This window comes from Patiria miniata, unplaced genomic scaffold (assembly GCF_015706575.1).
Source record: "Patiria miniata isolate m_02_andy unplaced genomic scaffold, ASM1570657v1 HiC_scaffold_18, whole genome shotgun sequence".
NCBI classification, from domain to species: Eukaryota; Metazoa; Echinodermata; class Asteroidea; order Valvatida; family Asterinidae; genus Patiria; species Patiria miniata.
In genome coordinates, this window is record NW_024037056.1 from 15,248,756 (window position 1) to 15,272,394 (window position 23,639).

At 39.9% G+C, this 23,639-nt stretch overlaps 1 protein-coding gene across 4 annotated transcripts in view; it reads left to right on the forward strand.

Annotated features, from left to right (window-relative positions):
* LOC119724842 (insulin receptor substrate 1-like) overlaps positions 1–23,639 on the forward strand; it is an 86,263-nt gene that overhangs the window by 38,862 nt on the left and 23,762 nt on the right. For 3 of the 4 annotated variants that reach the window (XM_038196103.1, XM_038196104.1, XM_038196106.1), the window contains exons 7-9: positions 8,638–8,745; positions 20,643–20,726; positions 22,875–23,003. In XM_038196103.1, the coding sequence (XP_038052031.1) occupies positions 8,638–8,745; positions 20,643–20,726; positions 22,875–23,003 (321 nt within the window). The remainder of the gene's footprint in view (positions 1–8,637; positions 8,746–20,642; positions 20,727–22,874; positions 23,004–23,639) is intronic. The other variant, XM_038196105.1, reaches the window with a different exon arrangement.

Here is a 23,639-nt window from a genome sequence, read left to right on the forward strand (position 1 = left end):
CAAACACCATCTTTTCATTGACTTCGCCTTTTGCTACTTAAGTATTCACTTTCTTAGAGTTTAGGCACTCTCCTGAAGACGGTCAGAGCATACTGACCGGAACGTCGAGTTTATACCTCTGGTTCTTTTCAGAACCATTCTCTTAGTTGAGAAATTATTCGCACATGGTGTTTCCGCAAACCTTTCATTATTTAGTATCTCCACCATGCAAAGCCTCAAATCTTACTTACCATCTTTCCAATGGTGAAAATTTCAATTATTATGTGCTATGACAATGACCAAAACCTACCCCGTAGTTGATAGGTTTGTTAATATGCAAGAGCGTTGCCTACCCTGAGCTTAATTTTCATGCACGAGAAAGATTTTTAAAAAAAATATTCATGCTTACTATACATGTTCATGTAGGAGTTCTGCACTTCTACACACCATTCTCCAGGAAGGCCTAGTGGTAAAGAGGATCTCATGATCAGAGGGTCAGGGGTTCGAATCCAGCTGCTGGTCATATGTTGTGTCCTTGGGCAAGCCGCTTCACCCCACTTGCCCCTCTGCACCCAGGAGTATGAATGGGTACCAGCATTAGCTGGGGAGTAACCTGTGATGGACTAGAATCCCATCCAGGGGAAATAGTATTTTCTCAGTCGTTTCATGCCTACCGGTAGGAAACTGGAGATACATGTAAACGCAGGCCTGACGGGCCATATTGGCTCATGACAGACTTAACTAAGTTACTTACAGTTGCAAAATTTTAAAAAATTTCCTTAGTGATGGGATGTATAGTTCATGTGAAGCTGTGGACAACAATTATTTCCTAGCTAAACTATGGAATGTGATAAATAATATTAATATTCTTGTTGATATGTCTTGACATCCCTCCCCTTATCTGAGGCCCCACCCTTCTCCAACAAGTCTACTGGTATTTTTAATGCATCGTAATCCAAAACTAAGGTTTCGATAAAGACAAAAAATGCACTTATGTACATGTACGAGTCCTTGCAGGTACGTAAATAGTACGAATCATGTAAGTTTCGGAAAAAAAATTGTCTTATTATAACAACCCTACTTTGCAACCCTTTATCTAAACTGCTCAATATTGAAATAAAAAAAAACATGTAAATAAACAAACCAACAAAATAGAGCGTGAACTGAATTCATGATCCCACCGCCACAAATACTAAAAATAAAAAAATACTCTCAGAATCCTGAACAGCGTTTTAGTTGTGATACTCCCCCGAGCCTTTGGATGTTTTTTTTTGCTGTGTTCCAACGTGGGTCGTTCTTACGTGGGCAGTATACCCTGTCTTATCTCTAAGATTGCCAAAACCCAACGGAGACACACAAACACGCGCAGCCTAGATTAGACCGCCCGGTCTCAAAACCGTTCGTCAGCGTAACTTGTAATTTATTCATGGACACTCCTGAGCCTGCCGTGGGCTGTTTTCCTCCCCGACAGACGATTATTTTTGTCTATTTCATGTCCTTGGTGACTGTACCAGCGTCATTGGTGACGACAGTGGATATTTTTTTTCTAAATTGAAAAAAGTCAGGCATAGTCTCAGTGGTTTTCTGTCTAAGGCCAAAAAAAAAAGTCTCTAGTTTCTGGTATGGAGCTTGCCCCAAAAGTGGTGCGGCGACGCGGTTTTTTTTTTTTTTTTTTACCTGTTTTTTTTTTTTTGGCTTCAAATGTCGGCTGATGAATGCAAATGGTGCCCGACTAAACTTAGTGCAAATATATGGGAGTCCAGAGAGGCCACATAAATCTTATTCTCGATCATAACCCCTTCTAAAAACACGTTAAAATTGTGCAGCAGCAGAATTCCAGTCAAACCAGTGAGTTTGGCGGTTTTGAAACATCATCTTGTATTGAAAAAAAAACTTTTTCATTTTGCCGACGCGCATGGCTACGGCGACGCGCGCGCATACCAGAAACCGGAGACTTTTTTTTTTTGGCCTAAAGCAGAAAACTCTGGATTTTGAACTATTTTGAACTACCTTTTGTTGAGTTTAAAATGTCAAATTTTATGTCGAAGTACATACATCTGTAAACTTAAAATGTTATTTGTTGTAAAATGCCAATCTTTATCCAATTTGTTTTTATTAGAATTTCCTTAAAGGGAAGATACAACATTTGCATACATCACAAAACGAAATGATCAAATTATCATGAAATACCTTACTGGATTGTTAGGGAGTGACAGTCTAAAGCATCCTGTAAAATCGTGGCTCCTGGTGTGCTGTCATTTTCAAGAAAAATGGGAGTTTTCCAACGCTGGTCGGCCGACCAGCGTTGGAGAAAACTGGCTTTTTAAAAAAATTGCTCCTCATTTTTCTTAATTAGTTATTCCGCATTTTCTTTGCAATTGATTACACACCTGTGAAGGGCTACAAGCCTTCTAGACTGATTCTCTGACAATTCCCCAATGTCTATAAATTGCTCCGTTTCATCTTAAGTGGGGTCAGGGAACCAAACTACAAGAACATGATTGGTTTTCTCGTTTTTTCTAGCATCTACAAGCCCAAAACGTGAAACAAGTCATTTTAACAATATTTGCTATATAACATACGGTACTAATCCTCCAAATCCATTTATTTCTGAAAGTTGCAGCAAAAGCAAACGTTATTTATTCCCTTGGGTAACAGCATTCACTAGCACAAAAAAATGAAATATTTTCTAGTAAAAATGGAGTTTTTTTCCAGCTTTAAAATTAGGCAAGCTAAATAAAGTTAGTAGAGGGTGAAGATCATAACTTGCAGATATTTTTTTTACAAAAAAGGAGAATAAAAAGATGCCTGATACAAATGTTTTTGAAGTTGATAGAATTTGTAAAAGTTGCGGGGTTGAAAATTAGAACCTAGTATCAGAATCAAAGTTTTTTTTTCCCGTTGTGCCTTTAAGAAAGATTCTACTGGGATGAACTTTTCAAATTAGCAAATTGAACAGGATATTTTGTTGAGCCTTACTATCACTCAGACAGACATTTAATAAATTACCTACATGTAACAATCCAAAAATACTTCATAATTTTTTTTCTAATTGTGGCGATGGTTAACCAGAGAAAGACCCTTTGACAGATACGGTACTATGCTTATATTACAAGGAAATTAACGTTATTAACTTCCGAGAGCTCGAGAATGATAATGTAATGAATACTTTGATTGACTTCAAGCTCCGTGCAACAATTTGCTCTCGCCAAAACAATCCGGGGCTTGTAAAGAAAAAATCCTTGACGTTGCCGGCGGCACATTTCCTGTTGGAGGAAGGCTAAATGCCTTCGTTCGAGGTTTCACCTGTTTGGTTGTGATAGGTGATCGTCGGGGCCCCGGGGCCGCGCAGGTGTCCTGCGTAGGCATTGCGCAATGGGAAACCGTGTTTGTAACGCACCGTTGCGAGGTCCGAGCGTAAGACGCGATCGTGAGTGGGGCTACAAATGAGGCATGTGAAGCAATTAATGTGTCTAGAATCTCACTTTAAACTAGTCTAACTCCCTTGGCATTTTTGCTAGGATGTAACCTCAATCCTGCAAAATCCTCCAACTGCCTCCATGTCAAAATTGCATACAGCCTCATCAATCCTGCAAAATCCTTCGTTAATTCTTGCATGTGGTCCTTGGAGGGTCAACCACTACCTCAATCTTATATTAAACAAATGGCTTTCAAGCAGCCCTGACTTGCAATTTCTTCACGACCGGCCGTTCCACCGGGGAAAAAAGGATTTCTGATATTTTGTTTTCCCCCCATCTGCGTAAATCCTGCCGTTTCTGCTTGGCAACGTATTACTGCAGACATGAGGCTATTATGACAGAGTCGTAATCTCACGACCGAAAAAAAATTCTGTCCTCTCGCTAAGAAAACAATCAATCAAACTCCGTAATTCGAGATGGATTGCAAAACAACGAACGGCCGACCAGACTTTCTGGTCTTTTTCTTCGTTTTCCAGGCATACCGTAGATTGTCAGTCCCAAAAATATCTGAAAACTGACACGAAACAGGGTAGAGGGACCAGTGTACAACAGGTGAAGTTACGGTTGCGCTAGCAGTAGTTGACCGACGGTGATAAATTGCTGCTAGTTTTTGAAAACTCTTAAAATTCTCACTTGCAAGCAGAACTTTTTAAAAGTACATTATTTTTTCACCTCATAAATATTGCTTCTGGTGTTATTAATGTTGCTTTATTAAGGAGTGTATCAGAATTAAAAAAAAAAATCAGAAATGTCAGATGCATTAGGAATAGGAAAAATTGAATCCCACATTTATAGAATTACCCAAATTTTAATGACCATGTACATTGTAAATTTTTCTTCTCCACTTTTTAAGTTTAAGAGTCCGATGACTTGGACTCCACGATTCACACATTTATCTGTCATTGAAAATGGAAAACGTAAATCGACCCCCACGTCTGCTGATAAATACATGGAAAATTGTATTGCATCTCAATTTACAAAAGCTGTTTTTCTGAAACAGGCATCTTACCGTTGGAGGTCTTACATTTTTGTATTTCAATCCCCTCCCCTGGGAAACACGGTAGGGTTGGACAAGACAAATCATTTGATGGTAATTGAACAGGTGGAGCTATAAGAAATACTGAAAATTGCAAATTGATACATGTAGTTGTCCTCGTTTTCGCTGCCTCGTGCGGGATTGTCGGAGATTATTTTCTGGTGTCATACGTGATGATCAAGTTGTGGAGAGAGCCGTTTCAGTTTATTGTCTTTGGAAAATGCCATCACATATTGGATTTCGAGGCTCTGATAGTTCACTGTGGGACATCGTTAATAAAACTGTCAATCGAAATTGGCTCCAAATCACTTTTTCTTCCCTTATCCTGAGAGAAAGATTATAAGAATCACAATTGATTTTTTTTTTTAGCCTTTAGAAAAAGATCATTTTTCTTAAGTTGTAGTACTGTAGTCCATTATGATTATCGTGTTCAACTACGTTATTTATAAATGGGTTGAAATCCACATGGGAGCATAATTTATTTTTGTTTTTGGCAAGGCACTTTTCTATACTTGCCTCTCTCCACCCAGAAATATTTAAATCGGGACCTGTAGGGGTAGAGACCAGATTATATGGTGCTTGTGTTCTTGGGCAAGACGCTTTACTACAATTGCCTTTCTACTAGGAGTAGATGGGTACCTGTGAGGGTAGAGACCAGATTAATATGGTGCTTGTGTTCTTGGGCAAGACGCTTTACTACAATTGTTTCTCTCTACTAGGGGTTGAAATTGGGACCTGTGAGGATAGAGACCAGATTACTTGTTGCTTGTGTTCTTGGGCAGGACACTTTACTACGATTGCCTCTCTCCACCTAGAGTTTAAATCGGTACCTGTGAGGATAGAGACCAGATTATTTGTTGCTTGTGTTCTTGGGCAGGACACTTTACTACAATTGCCTCTCTCCACCTAGGAGTTTAAATGGGTACATGTGAGGGTAGAGACCAGATTATTTGTTGCTTGTGTTCTTGGGCAAGACGATTTATTACGATTGCCTCTCTCCACCTAGGAGTTTAAATCGGTACCTGTGAGGATAGAGACCAGATTATATGTTGCTTGTGTTCTTGGGCAAGACACTTTATTACAATTGCCTTTGTCCACCTAGGAGTTTAAATCGGTACCAGTGAGGGTTGAAACCAGATTATATGTTGCTTGTGTTCTTGGGCAAGACACTTAACTACAATTGCCTCTCTCCACCTTGGAGTTTAAATCAGTAACGTACCTGTGAGGATAGAGACCAGATTATATTTTGCTCGTGTTCTTGGGCAAGACACTGCCTCTCTCCACCTAGGAGTTTATAAAAGTTGGTACCTGTGAGGGTAGAGACCAGAATGCGCCGATCTCCAGCTACTGCAGAAAACTGGTCTCATGGCCTGACGAACAGGGGTAATAAGCAAGAAGGATTCTCAGACTGGCGGGACGTAATTGCTAACCACAGAAACTAAAGGTTACCGGCCAAAACGTCATGCAGTGTGTACTGCTTGTGGCCGGTTCTCCGCTGTTTCGTGCTTAGCACCTAAAGTTGTTAAGTGCCATAGCATTTAACTGAGCATTGACCTGACGTGCGTTTGCGACGCACACGGATATAATTCGCCCGTTAATTTAATCGCTTCCCGCGTGACAAGTTTTGAATTTCCGCTGACCGGAGGCTGTTCACAAGATCATCAGTGCTTTGCCTCAAGGCCGGGAAATAATACACGGACTATGAAACTGAGACATTGGCATACAGGCAGATGATCTGTATGGCTATTTATTTATTGGATAAGTCACCAATTTTTTTTGGTACTTATTACCGGAAGGCAGGGAGAATGGACACTCTCGTGGATGTCTTTTTTTTTTCGTAGTTGCAGTTGTCCGTTTATAATGCATTGCATGGGGTGTGAAGATCGATACATCGGTTGCCTTGCGTGATGTAACAAAAGGCTGCTTGCAGGCACACGAACATGACAAAGTTGCATCAAGTGTAGTGCCCTGCGTGGACGGATTGTTTGTTTAATTCCACTCAGGCGAGTCACAGATCAACACCGCAGGCTTATTTGCCAAACGTGCGGATTGCTTTCCGCCAGTTATACACGGACAAGCATCCCCGTCCTGCCTGCATCCCTACTGATCCCTTTGCTCTGTAGACTTTAACTGCATGGCTCAGCGCATTATCCACAGACTTCCAGATTCTACTAAACTTGGACGGCAGATGGGTGATGGGATTGTGCCTTTGGTGGTACAAGCATGGCATTCGGCCCACAGTCATATGTGACCTGTTCTGTCAAAAGCAGACGCTTCTGGGCAGAGGTTGAAATTGAGATAGGGCCAAAAAACCCTGTGGGGGTGATTTTTATCGATTTTCAAATGTTTGCATATTTGTAATCCTGAACATGTCTAAAATATACTATAAAAGTTTAAAACCCTAATTTGAACTCTACATATACTATTTTTGATGATTTTGATAAGGTATATCAGTTAAAGAAATAACTGTTTTGTGACGTTCGTGGCCATTTTCTCCGTTTTCTACTTTTCGACAAAATGAACTTCAAAATAGCATAACTCTGCCCAGGAATGACCGGTTTCAAAAATTAAACCACCTATTAAAAGGAAAAAGAACATATGTTAACAATATGTAAAAATATCATTTTCAACCTTATGCCCAGAAAAGTCTGATTTTGACAGAACAGGTCACATATGTCATGAGAAAATATAGGTAGAATAACAAGCAATGGCAGCCATTTTGAAAGTTTTGAAAATTGCTTGTTATTCTTCCTACATTTTTTCAAAGGACAAATCTGTGATGGCCCTATAGCCAAGTATCTTTCTTAAGACATATTCTGACTGTGTGCCAAATGCAACACTTGTATCATCAAAGGCACAATCCCCCCCAAATATTTCCCCTATCTGCCCCACTAAACTCCCAAGCATAGATGTATTCTGTGCCCCTTTTTCCCCCAATGTATCCGTTCCACAATTACATTTGTATGAGCCTGTACCTGCATGTAACCTTCAAGAATTACATTGTATACAAAGTATACAATTAATGTATTACATTTTTTTTTAGCATCCCTGTGGATTCCATGCACAAACATAAGACAACGCTTTTTTTGACCATTTTTTTGAGTCCCAGTGGGATGGCCACACTGCGTGCGCGTAGCACTCGTTGTCACGGGTATGGCGCAAAGTATACTCTACTAATTATATTTTGAATGCTTGCCAACCCATAGCTTTTTCGTGTGAGTGTCAGACGTCATTAGCGATGCGTTTGAGCGTCCTCAGTGGCCCCCCATCGGGAATTTAAATAATGTACAAAACCCTAAAGGGTAGGATAGACCATTTGTCATTGATACATTTTGTTTTCGTTTGAAGTAGCAAAAGTGCTCATAATCTAAAGATGGGTGCTGATCAACTAACCTGGCGAACTTTTAGCTCAGTGAATGCTGTATGTATGTGAGAAAACAATATTCTGGGATCTCGATGTCAATTCAAAAGTTGCCGAGTCGTGTTTTGGATTGTGCCCGAAATCAGTATCCGGGGCACGTTCTCATTCAGCCGATTGCAGCTACGCAATGTCATGCACTGAACCAACAGAAATAACAACCACGGGCATGTGCGTCGTGTCAATGCTTGCACGCACCCATTCACGGATTCACCCAATTACAAACCAACTACATTCTACTAACGGAAATTTCCAGAAATGCGTCGCTTGACACATCTTTGGAAATGATCTTCTAAGATTGTTTTCTTCAAAATGACAGCATGCCAGAAGGAATAATTTCACAGGGAGTGTAGTGTCATTACTATCTTTAAACCAAGTAAGCTTTTTAACAATGATTTGGTCAGTAACTATCTGGATAGTTGCAAATGGTCCTCTCTACCGTCTACCTTTAACAATGTATATGTACATAACTGTAAAAGTAAGTTTACACGCCTGTAGCAACCTTGGTTAATGGTTAAAGCTTAACTCCACGTTTCTATATATCTGCTTGAGTTGCTGAATTCAAGACAGATTCCAAACGCGACAATTGTGTTTGCGTTGCATTCTTAATCAACTTACGTTGCCATGGTGTAGGAAATCCAGCTTGGCCGGTTACCAGAGTAACGCCACATATGTGTACTATGAATTTGTTGTTGACGTGCCCTTTTCCCCCCCGTTCTGTTCAGCGCGTCGTTGGGGACAACTGGTACGTCGTCGTTGTTGTCATCGGTTATCCGCCCCCGGACTCAGAGCGAGGGGGAGGGAAACCATACCGCCCGCATCGGGGGATCCAGGTAGCCGTGTTTGACGATACGAAATAACCAACACTAAGCAATGGGTTGGCCGATAGAGGGCGCTCTTCAATGAATTTGTGTCGTATCGCAGTGTGCTTGGCTTTGGAAATGACAAACTTGCAAAATGCTCAATGACTGGAGAGATGTTATAATTTAGACATCACAAGTCGTCACAGACCATCACAAGTGATCACAAGTAATCACAAGTGATCACAAGTGATCACAAAGAAACCACAAGTGATCTTAAGGAATCACAAATAATCTCAAGGAATCACAAGGATCACAAGTAATCAAGAGTGATCACAAGTGATCGCAAGTGATCACAAGTAATCACAAGTGATCACAAGTCATCACAAGTCATCACAAGTCATCACAAGTCAGTCCAAAGGCGAACCTGACGTCAATCACAATTCATTGAAAAGTGCACAGTAGATAAAACATGGATATATGTAGAGCGCCCTCAATCAGTCAAACTGTCACCTTTTAGGCCAAGTAACAAAAAAAAATTTTTCTAGTCCTGGCTTTTCAAAAAAAGGAGGAGGCAGCCCTTTTTTTTCAAGATGGCGGAATTTCCAAGATATATTTACTGTTACTTTTGTGTCCAAAGGAGCCGTCGCAATTTCTACCAGATTTTGAACTTGCATACCTAGCAACAACTTTGGTGGAAACTCATAAAAAGCTGGCAAATGTCATTAAAACTTCAGAACAGAAAAAAAAAGAAAAAGAAAAAAGGAGGCTGCTGGAGAAAAAAAAGGAAGTGGGCAGGGATGAGAAACTCTTTTTTATTTTACTTGGCCTTGACACCGTGCATGACAATACTTATTCCGTCAGCATTCTGATCTGCTTTCTAAATTTTTAACTGATGAAATTCTGAAACTGCATGGCTAGCGATAGTAAAATCAGAATTGAAGTCATGATATTTTTTTTGGGGGGGAGGAGATGGATCTTGTAATAACCTTCCCTCTCTGATTGGCAATTTCAGCTACGCCATCACCACAGTCAAAATCAATCCAGTGACTGTCTTTAACAGTGAAGAATTCCCTCTTTGATACAGCCTTGCTTTGTCCGGAGGGGATTGATATGCCAGCTGTACCTACCAGTTAACCTCTTAAAAAAAATTGTCTGTTTGATGAAAGTTAACGCGAATGTGATCTGACAGTCGTTTTACTAGTCTGTATATTAGGCCAAAAAAAAAAATAAGTCGGTCTCTGGTCAGCGTGCGCGTGGATTTTAATCATGCGCGTCAATCTTTTTTTTTTCCAAAATGTTCCGCGGTAGCTCCAACAGCTCTATTGCCGCACCTCCTCAACTTTTTTTTACCAAAGAGCACCAAGGAATGGGAAATTGCACCAAGGCAAATGATCAAGATCACCAAGGCAAATTATGGAGGACACCAATGTACATGAGGACACCAAAAAAGCAAACTAGTACCCCACCTTGTCTGTACAATCCAAGCTTGAAGAAAAAAAGAAAAAAAAGCAAAAAAAAAAAACAAAGCCGCGTCGCCGCGTCAATTCTGGAACTTTGGTCTGACCAGAGACCGAATATTTTTTTTTTTTGCCTTAATGCATGGCAGGGGAAGTGGAATGACACTTTGACTGTCTGTGACTGATCAAACAATAGGCCTTATTCACGAGTCGGCCATATTGAATTGAAAGTTAGGTAAAATCTTAAATTTTGGAACTTGCGAAGAGAAATGAAAGCAAGTTCGTTTATAATAAATTCCAGTCCGCTTCAATGAATAATTTAAAATTTATAATTAAACATTCCCTAATGCTTAAAGCCATATTTGAAAAAGAAAATTGACAATAAAATAAGGCTGCATTGTGCCTGCATAAATAGTCTGGCGCCATGCCATTCAGCAGTTAACAATTAATGAAATACATTCAGGGAACTCGACAAAAATGGCCCACTCGTGAATAAGGCCCATAGGCCTAGGAGAAACTGTCAATGGTTGAAGGATTAATTACTCAAATCTGACTGAGCTCTCAAACTTGCTTAGCATGAAATTACATTAACCTGATTGAAACGTTATTAGTTTTGTTTTGTCTCTCAGTGACTGGTTCCCTTGCATCCCTGCTCAGCATGAAAGAAATATGCTAAGCATTAAGCAATGATTTCTGCTTTATTGTGTAATCCTGCGAACAAAATAAGACACCATTTTTGAGGTTGTGCCACGCTCGCGCGTACTCCACATGCGTGCCGCAAGCGTGCCCCACGCGTACCCCACGCGTGCCGCACGCGTGGGGCACGCGTTCTTCTTAAAGGCAAGGTGCGCATGCATTTTGGTAACACTACTGGTCGAAAGAGTCTATAGTGCGTGCGTACGTACCACCTGAGCGTGACTCGCGTGAGCCTGAGTGATACCATCGCAGAAAATGGCCATCGTCTGATTAGTCCGTAGGTACTTGCATGATATTTGGTGCCTTAGAACATTTTGTTGATGATGCATGCAGAAATTAACTGAAGTTTTTTTTTCCCCGGTCAAAAAGTAGATCTACAGCGCGTCCCGAAATACCCGTAAATCGTAAAAATATGTTACGGGTCTTTTGGGACGTGGTGTATGAAATTGCATGTCTTCTTTTACTTTTTATGTAAACCATGCAAATTTTCAAAATTTTCAGCACAAAATATATAAAAATAAGACTTAAAGTAGAGAAATGAACTTAAAGAGCAAACCATCTAATTTAAATCATTGATTTTGGGGCTAATGCAAGTTTTACTTTAAAACTACATGTGCATTCACTTTGGCATCTGTCAACTTTGGGTGTAATGTAGGTTGGCGCAATGGTTACTTTCCTCGCCTTCCATTGCCGTGGCCCAGGTTCCATTCCTACCCAGACCACATGTGGATTGGGTTTTCAGTCCCTGCCTGATTCTGTGGGTTTCCCCCCGGAAAAGTCTTCTGGGGTTTTCCTCCCACCTCTAAAACTGTAATTCTTCTTCTTCTTACAGGTTTTTTTTTCTGGCTTTCGAGCTACAGTTCCTAGGACGCTTTTGAGGAATCCTTGTTTTCATTACCATGAAGATATAAACATGATAAATATAAACTTGTTTCTGGGTAAACCATTATGGCTTTTACAGCTTAATGGCTCTTGGGCATGTTGGGGATAATAGTTTGAAGTGGATAATGGCATAGACGGGGAATTAGTAATTTAGAGCAAAAATCCTCTTACGGAAAATTGAATGATGATTGATCTACGTTTTGATGCCGTAGTCTTTTGCGGTCAAAACTTGAGGACGTGCGTGGTGAGCCGTTGTTATTTTTTAATTGAGAGCCGTTCGTAAAATACAATATGCAGAGACTAAGCATCTTTATATGTCCATGTATGGTTTGTGATTGTGCCGTTTCTATGACCCCGTTCTTCAAATTGGTCCTTTTTCTGTTTCACCGGCACTTTAAGTGTTCACCCACACGTGTCATTAAAATGCGCAGTGTGCGCTGTTTTTCCGGTCTTAATGGGTCATGCGACCTTCTACAGTGTTCCTCATTAATAAGGTACAGTTTCTTTTAGAAGCTGCTTGTTAATGTAACTCGCATCGTTAATGTTGGGTCGTGCGACCTTGAACAGTGTTCCTCATTAATAAGGTACGGTTTCTTGTAGAAGCTGCTCGTTAATGTAACTCGCATCGTTAACGTTGGGTCGTGCGACCGTGTACAGTGTTCCTCATTAATAAGGTACGGTTTCTTTTAGAAGCTGCTCGTTAATGTAACTCGCATCGTTAATGTTAACGATGACGTTAGCGAGGACCTTGGAAATTAGCGGACCTCGTTCCCGGGATGCGCTTGTATACATGTACAAGCAAATGTATGAGCTGCAAACAAAAGTGCGTAATGACGGCTGCGCAACCGTAATTAAAGATTCTTCTTAATGAACTGTGAGGGTTTTTGACGATTTTGTAGGATCGAAGTAGGTAGAACTCCGCCAGACTCTATACAATTTGGAAAGGGGGAGGGGTTTCAACACCAATTTGCTGACATGCTATCTGTTTTGAAGGAGCCTGATTTTTTTTAATTTTACGGTCACCCTGCCGCCGCAAAGCGGGGTGCTGTTCAAATCTTGGACACTGTTAGACAATAGGTGGTGCTATTAGTTGAGCCATATTCGCTGATAAAAATTATTACTTGGTGGGGGTGTCCTCCCCCCCCCCCCCCCCCCCCTCGACACCCGTGCCCAGCTTCTGTACATAATGCCCTGACAGTATTATGTATGAGAAATTAGGTATATCCACATGTACATGTATGTTGAGACAGTCATCAGTAATGTATGTTACCCCTGAAGGCTGATTGTCATGCCTGTAATATTTTCTGGAATCATTTTAATTTTGAAGTTCCCCAGGAAAGTAAAGTTAAAGTAAAGTCTGTCCCGAGCCAATGTGGCCCATCAGGCCGGCGTTTAACTCCGCTTTCAGTAGCATGAATTAAAGATGTACACCTTTAGTACACCTTTAATGTTGGCTTTTCCCAACCAAGTAGAAATATCAGTTGCAAATTCCAGACCAAACTTTAATGGGAAAGGGGCAAGGCTAAACAATTTGATACAAACTGTCCATCTGGCAAGCTTTCATTTAATTTTAATGATCGGATGAAATGTGAATATATATCGTGCCTTACATCATCCGTGCTCTTTGTTTTTTTATCTTCACGTCACTTTGAAATCAAACTTTCCGTAAACAATCTAGAATGACAATTCCAGGGACTCTCATACCGTGAGCCTTTCATTTTACAAGGAAGGTGGAGCAATGGATTCTGAAAGTCTGCAATTTCGTGAGATCAATGAAAGAGACTGGACAGGGAGTTTTTTTTTTTCAACCCGACGACAACAGATTGAAAGCAAACATTGAAAATCCCCCGCATGGAATCACTTCGGCACGATGTGATCGATCGCATGTCTGACAGGGAGCTTTGCTGCTGATCGCCCTTCCTTCTGCAAAAAAAAAAAAGGAATTAAAAAATAGGAACCTAGCTCGATTGAATGGCCAGACTTTTGACATTGAGAGTTTTCTTTGGTGCAGTAATTTCCCTTTTCAACCCTTAATCTTTAATTTTTTGCCGGGGGAAGGGGGGGGGGAGCTCCGGGAAATCAAGACAAATATCATTCTTTACTCAAAAAGTAGAATCAATGAACGTCAATTATAAGATTGAAAATGAAGCCCTCATGATGCGTTTGCAGTAATTGTAATTAATTTCAGAGTGACTTGTTTACAAATGTGTTCCCCGTGCTGTTTTCGAGTTTCACCTCGAAATATAGATTTGTTTTTTTTTCAATTGCTTTTTTCTTAACAGCAATATAAAAGTTATTCACTTGTGAATCCAGCGGCATTTACATGTAGTTATTACAATTATTTCTTTACAAATTTGAATTCTTGGTTGCCAGACAATACATGTAACTCATCTCTCGTTGGACGGGTTCATTTGTTTGCAAAATGAAATCCCTTTTTCTGAGGGTTGCAGAAGCATAAAATCGGATTACAGAAGATTTTTCGTAAGAACAAAACATACATGTACATATTGAACATTTGTTAGGAGACCAAAAAAAAAAATCCATTTTTTTTTTTAGATTGCAGGGTATCATATTTAATTGTCTGAATTTATTCATCTGAAATGACAAAATTAAATATTTCATGTGGCTACTGTATTTAAAAAAAAATTCCAAACTTGCCTTGTTTTCTCATGAATATATACCCATATTGCCTTGCCATAGAAATTCAAACCGAAAGCTTAAAGGGGCATTAACCCTAACCGCCCTGAATCCTCCAAAATCCTTTTTGCAAATTGGAGGAATTTGCAGGATTGAGGTTACATGGCAAAAGTGAGTTGCTGATTTCGGAGTACGCACTGTGTCAAGGTCTTGGGCCGGACCTTGTGTTGTTTATGCTCAGCCGTGCATAAATTTAGTTCTTGATTATACTTGACATCCTCCGCACTGCTCCAGGATGTCACTGCCTCTGCCTCAGCCTATTGACAGACATAGCCGGAGGATTTTGCAGGATTCAGGCAGTGGTCATCCCTCCATGGACCATATTCAAGAAATAACGGAGGAATTTGCAGGATTGAGGCTATATGCTATTTTTCCATGAGGCCAGTTGGAGGATTTTGCAGGATTGAGGCTACATCCTAGCAAAAAGGCCTAGGGAGTTAGGGTTAAGGCCTGAAATCCCCGAAAAAATATCATGTTTTGGATTGTTTACTTATCCAATTTCAAAGGTCTGGATGAAAGGAAACAAACCTAATGTCTTACCGTTCCCGAGGGAAGAAAAAAACCCTGGTTGTTTACATCGGACGCGACGGACATCTTGTGGCATACCCATACGTATTTCGAGTTGTGTCTATTCAACGTACGCTACACGTTGTGTGTGTGTCACATATACAAACAGCACCGATACACAAATGTTGTTTCTTACACTTCCGCAGAATGCGAACCACTGAGCACTGGATCACAACTAGCACTAAACAAATTGATTTTTCGGGGACAAAAATGCGACCCCCGAAATTGGTTCTCACAAGAACAACCCAAAAATGCCCACTTTTAAAGGATGGTTGTGTAGACATTTATATTCTGCTTTCAAATGCTCTTTATATTTAATATTTCATTCAAAATGCTTTTTGTAGCCCAATTGGGCACATTCCAGGCCCTATTGTTCCTTTAAAACCCATTTAAATGTAAGTACAACATATGTAAGACTTTAAGAAATGCAGTTTTGACTATTTAGTTTAATGTTGTAATTACATTTGTACTTACATTGTAAGTAAAAATGTAATTACAACATTAAACTAAATAGTCAAAACTGCATTTCTCAAAGTATGCCAAATGGCAAGGCAAGGCAAGTCTTTTGATCCCAGTTCTCTCTTCATTTTGAGCAAGGACATGACGGATTTTCTCGTTAAATCGTTGGACGTTTGCGGGTAATTGCAAATGTTCCTACCCCTACCTGCCTCCAAACTTCTAGAAGGTATATTGATGTATATGTTCACCTGTAACGGCGTTTGGCCAATTATTGCTTCGGTAATAGCAGCATTCGTCAAGCAGTAACGGCTTCATTACTTTTGTTTAATCTTTAGGTTATGCCCTGCTTACCCGAGTCTTGACAACCCATTTATTACATTTACATGAAAGAACAGTTAAAGGAGACGACCCTGTGGCATAGAAACGGAAGCAGTGCAGCGTAAGAATTATTATCGGGTCTCATCTTAAATGGAAGTCACAAATTGGAAAAGGGTGGATTAAAGGGGTCATGAAGTGAATTTTTCTGAGGAACATATATTGTGCAACTTTCTACTCCTCTTAAAGATATAGTCCATCATTTGTAATTTGTGCATTTTGTTCGTTTGAAGCAACGAAAGTGTTCAAAATCTAATGAAGGATACTGAACAACTAACCTGATGAAGTTTCAGCTCAGCTTCAGCTGTATATTCCGAGAAAAACAGCATTCTAGGATCTCAATTTCAAATCAAAAGTTACTGAATCATGTTTTGAATTGTTTTGAATTGCAGCTATACGCGACGTCGCGCACTGATCTGACGAATTATAGCAACCGTGTGCGTCGTGCCTATGCTTGCACGTGTTTCGCCGAATAACAAAACGAACTACTAATTTAAATTTTCCTACCGTGCGTCTTAAGACGCACCGTTGGAAAGGCCTTTTTTCGTTGATTACTTCAAATTGACAGCTTCCCAGAAAGAATAATTTCACAGGGAGTTTAGTTCCCTTACTATCTTTCAACCAAGTATGTTTTTCAACAATAATTACGCCAGTTACTTTTCGGATGGCTGCAAATGATGGACTATAGTATTAAACTGTTTGACATCCCTTTTGGCTAATTTTATTGAAAAGTGTATTTCTGTAAACATTTGACTATTTTCTATGCTTTTCCGGACAACTGAGGGCGCTGTTGCTGTGATGTCATTTCAGGAAGACACTGTTCGGTTTTAGGGGTTTTATGTTCAAAATTGTGAACCCAAAAATCTGCTTACTGAAAACATTTGTGAGAAATGTTCGCTCATTGGCTTAATGTCTTGTACTGAAACAACTACGAATCACCAAAGAAAAGAAAATTTACGACTGCAAAATGTCAAAAATTCTGGTAACTTTTGATTTTGAAATAGCTATAACATTGAAATTTTGGGATGACGTTTTCACCATCGTTTGAGAGAGGCGTTGCAAATTGCTGTAAGTGCGCAGGCGTAAGTTGCGTCGCGAATCGACCACTAGTCGACTAATGGTCCTTACCTAAACTTGGTCTCGGAAGCCCAAATTCATTTTGAGCAAATTCTTACAATATAGAAACCAAGAGGATTTCATCGGGGTTGCACTTGCATAATCTCCACGGTGTACGTGCACATGTACGTGGCGGTTTCGTGCTTGGGGTCCGCTCATTAGTCCGACGCCTCATAAGTCCGACGCCTCATAAGTCCGACGCCTCATTAGTCCAACAACGGAAAAACAAGGCGTTTAATTTGTCGGACTTATGAGGCATCGGACTTATGAGGCGTCGGACCTATGAGGCAGAATAAACACATTTTATGCCTCATAAGTCCGACGCCTCATAAGTCCGACATTTCGGACTTATGAGGCGTCGGACCTATGAGGCGTCGGACTTATGATACGGCCCCTCGTGCTTAACAACTTTAAGAACGCAACGGAACACAGTATCCATACATTTGAACAACAACCTCTTTTGCAACCACTTGTGAGTGCACACAGGTAAATAGTCCTAAACCCATTCGCCGAGCTCATGAATAAAAGTTATACCCTCAAAATATTCCATATTAGACATGTTAGAGAGGTCTATATTGACCAATTGAAGAGATACAAACGAATGGCAATGAACCTCTGGCCAGGGCTTGGGGCTTCTAATTCTGAGCATTTTGGATGCAGTTGGGCTCCAAAGGGGCGTTATTTTGCCATGTTGTGGAGGGATCTTTTTTCAAGATGGCTACTTTTCCGGTTTAGAGAAAAAAGGGGTTGTCTTCTTTGGGTGATAATATCTCGAAAAGTCCATGGTCAACCTGCCAAAGAATGAAAAGAAAATGAAAGATGACATGTTGATCATCATTTTTCTGTACAGCGTAAATACCTGTGAGTGTTCTGAGTATTTTTAAAAGAATTTTGAAGTATGGGCATTTAGCACTGGTGTCTATGGGAATTTTAATACTGGATTGCACCCTTGTATGCCCAATATTGCACTCTTGGCGGTAAGCCTGGTGCCTTGCAAACCTCAAAATCCAAGGGTATTTGAACAGGAGTCTAGACCTAGGTCAATATAAGTACAGTTGTATGTGTACCTAGTTCTCCTCAGAGCCAGACAATCTTCTTGTGTTTGTCATCCGCAAACAGCGTTCCCGGAAAACAACGTTCCCGCTTCGCTGCGCATAAACGATCTCGGCCGATCCAATTTAGACTGGAGACAGGACTAGAGGCTATTAACGTGCTCCGGCAATCCATCCATCATCGTAATAGCAAGGTCACACACTCTCGAGCGGTCTTTTTTTACGACCGAACAACCAAATTAAAAAAACTTCCCCCTCGAGAATTTTGTTTTGAAAATGAGAACTTGGGACAATCTGCCAAAAAATTAGGATAGTTTGTTGCATCTTTTTACGATGATGCACATTTTTTTTGTCTAATCGATTTTTTTCATCCATTTTTAAGTGATTGAACAAATATTTCGAGTAAAATGAAATTGATTTTCTGTGAAGATGAGTGCCTGTTTACTACACATACCAGTAGTTTAACACGTACCGTAATGTAACGAATTATTATATTATTTAACAAATTTCACCCGCTACAGCCTTTCAAAAAAGCACTTGCCTTTTGAAAAAATTCACTCAAAACAAAATATTAATAAAACCGTGGGTGTAGAATTTCACGGCGTGGAAATTTCCTTTGACCAAAATTGGAAGTCTCCGGCGATTTAACAATACCATTTCCGTCTCAGCTTCAACGCTTGGGGGAATCCCGTTTTGAAATTAGATTTTTGCAGAAAATTAGCTAGAAGTGCCTCCAGGAACTGAACCGCAGCGTTGGCGACGAATTGTGGAATTCCCGTACATTGCCAAATTTATTATTGAGTTGTCTGCTGAACGAACGCAAAGTTGTTTTGACCACAAAATACTAAAGCCAAAAAATGTTATAGTACACAATTCTGACCAAGGCACTTTGGTACTCAAACATTGGAAATCCCTCAAATTCCTTTGGGATGGTTTGTTATAATTAAACGAATACATCAACGTCCTATCTGCGTATTTTTGATTTTTTTTTTTTCAGGCAAAAAAACCCAGATAGACATGTCAATTTAGGATTTAAGTCTGACCTTTTCTAGTTATCTGTTCAAACAAAGTAGTTTTTAGTAATTTATACTTGCAAAGCTCCCTATAGATTCGGTGGGCCAACTTGTGTTTGTAAATTGAACGCATACATTGACATTTTACCTGGGAATTTGTCAGTTTTCCTGAAGTCTTTTTGCCCCCATAGTTATGAAACCAATTTTGCGTGCTTTTTGTAACCGAAACCGTATCCCCAGGGCTGAAGCCTTAAATACCAATACATGCACGCTAGTACGAGACTTGCATGTCATTCGCGGCTTGAATTTCGGGGCTCGTTCGGCTAGAGACGTTTTTTTGGAGAAATTTGAAATTTGTGACATTTGCTCTGGGGAAAAAACTGACAAGTGCAAGGGCTGTCCCGAGTATGCGAATATTGGATCATAAATTTGTCGGTTGGAATATTCATTAAAAAAACACTAGGTACGGGTACACACACGATTGTAAAGTTGAGGCACTTAGGCAGATGCCACTGTTTTGGGGCGACGGTAATTATTTTGTCGACGGCGGTTCATTGTTCCCGTCATTTTAGTGGGTTAAAATCTGACAGTACTAAAATAGTTACTACAAAATACTCCAGGGGCCCATAATATCGATCACTGCACGCAAACTTTAACTTTTGCTTTTGACCGGCGCGGCATGTAGTGGCAGCTGGCACGTGTTAAACTTGATCGGCGAGCTTTGAATTTTCGAATATTTGGTCAAACGCTGTTTGAATAATCGAATATTAAATTCTTCCAAAGTAAACAGCCCTTATATGTGATTCAAAATTCAATTGTTCAAACAGTTCAGTTGATAGATTTTTTTTTTAAATGCGTACTGTGGGAAAAGCGTAGTGCATGTCTAGGAAAAGTCAAATTAAAGGAATTAAGTATCCCTGCTTAAAGGAATATATTCCGGCTTTATTTTATTTCTAGTTTGAAGCTCATGTGTGATTGTTCCTTAACCAAAGGGCTGTTTGGGGGTCAAGTACCAAATACCACAGAATACTACATGTGTTGTGCATACTTGTATGGAAAGAAATTAATACTACAGGTTACTACTCAGTGGTATTTTGTAGCATTGGGGGCGGTTAGGGTTAAATGAGCAGAGTTTTGCAGATTTGCAGGTGCAGCAAATATTTCCACAGTAAAAGATGTAATTCCATACAGTGTGCAAAGATCTCTTCTGCATTGCATGTGTGATAACTTTTATACTGACAAAATGTTTTAGCATACCTCTCAAGTTTTAATCTGAGTTTGTTCTGGTGCAACATTTCAAGTAGCCTGTCCTTTTTGCCTCCTGCATGCTGCAAACTAACATTTTCTTTCTGCCATTTTAAAAAAAATCTTAAAAGCAAAGAACCTGTTCTCGTTTTGTGTCTTTTATTTCCGTGGTTTCCTCTACTCGGGTTAAACATTTCATTTTTTTGAGCAAGTGTTCTCATTAACAACGTATTCTGCCCAAATCATACTTGTAACATGTAACAACAATTTCAGTAATCATTGCTCTCATTTTTTTTTCCCCTCGTTTTTCTCCACTTCAACTTTTTCCTCCATTCCCTCTCTCTTCCCCGAAATGATTTTTCTCGCAGCTTGCTTAAATACGGTTTGAAAACACGCCCTCGGACGGCTAGCGAAGGGGAGTCGCATTTTCGCAGCGGGCGTACACCGGAAAGGTAACGGCCACAAAAATCCTAACCCTGCTTCTGTTGGTGCTGATGGAGAGATATTGCAGCTAACCTCATCTTAGTGCATGTGATTTAGTTTCATCTTCTGATCTTGGTGTCTGCTAAGATGTATGAATGGGTTTGATGTGGGCTGTCATGTGACTAATACATCACGTCACTTGTGCAACATGTTGTGGAATTTTTTTTTTTTTTTTCTCAGGTACTTTCGATAGCAAGGAAAAAGCAGCTAACATCATCCTAGTGCATGTGATTTAGTTTCATCTTGGTGTCTGCTAGAATGTATAAACCAGTTTGATGTTGGCTGTCATGTGACTTGCAATATGCAAGAGGAATTGTTTTGTTTGGGAGGGGTGGTTATTTTTTTAGCTGTTTGGTTGGCATGATTCCTTAAAGGGAATGATACAACATTTGCAAACATCCAAAACATCCAAAACTAACAAATTATTATGAAATACCTTACTGTAAGCCAATGACAGTCTTAAGCATCCTGTAATATGGCACCTGGTGTGCTGACATTTTCAAGAAAAGTGCTATTTTTGTATCAATTTCTAACGCTGGTCGGCCGACCAGCATTGGAGAAAAAAAAAACTGGCTTTTTTCAAATACTTAAGTGAGGTCAGGGAACCATACTAAAAAACATGATAGTTTTTCCTGTTTTTTCAGCATCTTACGAACACAAAACGTCAAACAAGTCAGTGTGACAATATTTTGCTATAAAATATTAACCCCCCCAATCCATCCATTTCTGAAAATTGCAGCAAAAGCAAATGTTGTATATTCCCTTTAAGCAGATGTGACTGTCTGTGATTGTCATTAATTGTCTTTGTTTGTCAGTGACTAACTTTGCCGATTAATTCCTCTGTTTTTCTGTGACAGTTTGTGATTGTTCTTACAATTTATGTTGGCTGTGACTGTTGGTGACTATTTTTTTTCACTGATTGGCCGTACCGGTGTTTGTGTCTGTGGATTTGAGCTGTTTGTAAAATTTTGTCAGTGACCATATTTTTCCCCAAAATGGGCATAACTGTCCTGTGTTGGCCAGTGACTTGCTACAGATAATGTCATTGACTGTCTGTGATTGTCAGTGACTGTCTGTGATTGTCATTGACTGTCTATGATTGTCAGTGACTGTCTTTGATTGTCAGTGACTGTCAGTAATTGTCAGTGACTGCCTGTGATTGTCAGTGACTGGCAGTGATTGTCAGTGACGGTCTGTGATTGTCATTGACTGTCTATGATTGTCAGTGACAGTGACTGGCTGTGATAGACAGTGACTGGCTGTGATTGTCAGTGACCTTCTGTGATAGTGACTGGCTGTGATTGATAGTGACTGTCTGTGATTGTCAGTGACTGTCTGTGATTGTCATTGACTGTCTGTGATTGTCATTGACTGCCTGTGATTGTCAGTGACTGTCTGTTTGTCAGTTACTGTCTGTGATTGTCAGTGACTGTCAGTGATTGTCAGTGACTGTCTGTGATTGTCAGTGACTGTCTTGTTGGTCATTGACATTTAATCAGTAACTCCATTCGTGTGTGATAAAGAATACCCTCAAAATCCTGTGAGCGGTGTGTGTGGTTTTGAACCACAGACCTGCTAACTGACGGTGCAGATGTCCCAGCTACTCAACCACCAAGGTCACTGCAAATCAGCTAACCAACCAATATCACAGATTGAGACTCAATCTGTGAAATTGGTTAGATACTTACATTTCGACTTATCGTTTAGTTTCAGGTGTTATCGTGTGTGCAGATTTGTGACTTCATATGAAACAATCGAAACGTATCATGTGTATTGTACATTTATCAGCAAATGTTCACATAACAATGCCATTTTTTTTTATGTGATCGAGTCCCTCAGATAATAGCCATGCCCAATTTGTTTCGACAGACCAGAAACTGTTGTCAACCTTGAGCCAAGACTAACTCTTTATGTAAATGATTTTTTTTTGTTCTTCAAAGAAGCGGCCATTTGATGTTCCTCAATCTCAGCGGTGACCTTTAATCAACAGTTCCTCAGATTGTAGTCTTAACTCAGGCTGTTTGCGTAGATGCTTGCTGTCAGCCTTGAGCCAAGACTAGGCCTCAAAAGGAAAATTGATTGAAAGTGATTAAAACGTGTAACCTTTTATCCCCTAGTCCCACCAAAGCCAGAGGGCGCTTTGCCATGCCCCAGCGGACTGGTTCCGGCAGCCTGCGACCGTCCAGCATGCATCGTGTTGTGCAGCCCATATCCAACTCACCACCCATACCAAACAGTCCTCTGAGGTAAAAAAAAAAATACCCAGCATGCTAAACTGCTGCCGCCATCTTGGTCTGGTACCCCGACTTCACAATCACGCACACGGATGATAAAGTAAACTCACTACCTTGGGTACCAGCCTATTTCAAAACACCTCACTCTGAAGCAGTTGGCATTCAAAATTCAAGATGGCAGCAGAATAAGCAAAAAAAGGCTATAACTAATCATTAACAGTTTATCTTTGAGACTTTGAGAAAAACAAAAACTACATTTTGTAAAAAAATTGGACCAAATTAGTAATGGTGAAAATCAAGAAATTCCAGTTATGGACATGATTGATCCCTTCTGCGATGGACAATGGTATGGGTATCTTGTGTCAATATTTATCTCTTGTTGATTTTATTTTGCTGGATATATTTGCTTTGCTGTTGTATCACATTGTCTTATTGCTTTTCCCACTTTTTCTTCACATTTTCCTCCAGTGAATTTTACTTTCGACACGACCATTGCTTTCCCCTCAACAATATTATCACACATGTCACATGAGTAACATATTGCAAAGACATTTTAAAATAAAAAAGACAAATTCCAGGGGATGATCAAATATTTGAATATTTTTTTATATTCAGGACAGCCCTAATGTGGGATAGTATACAAATATT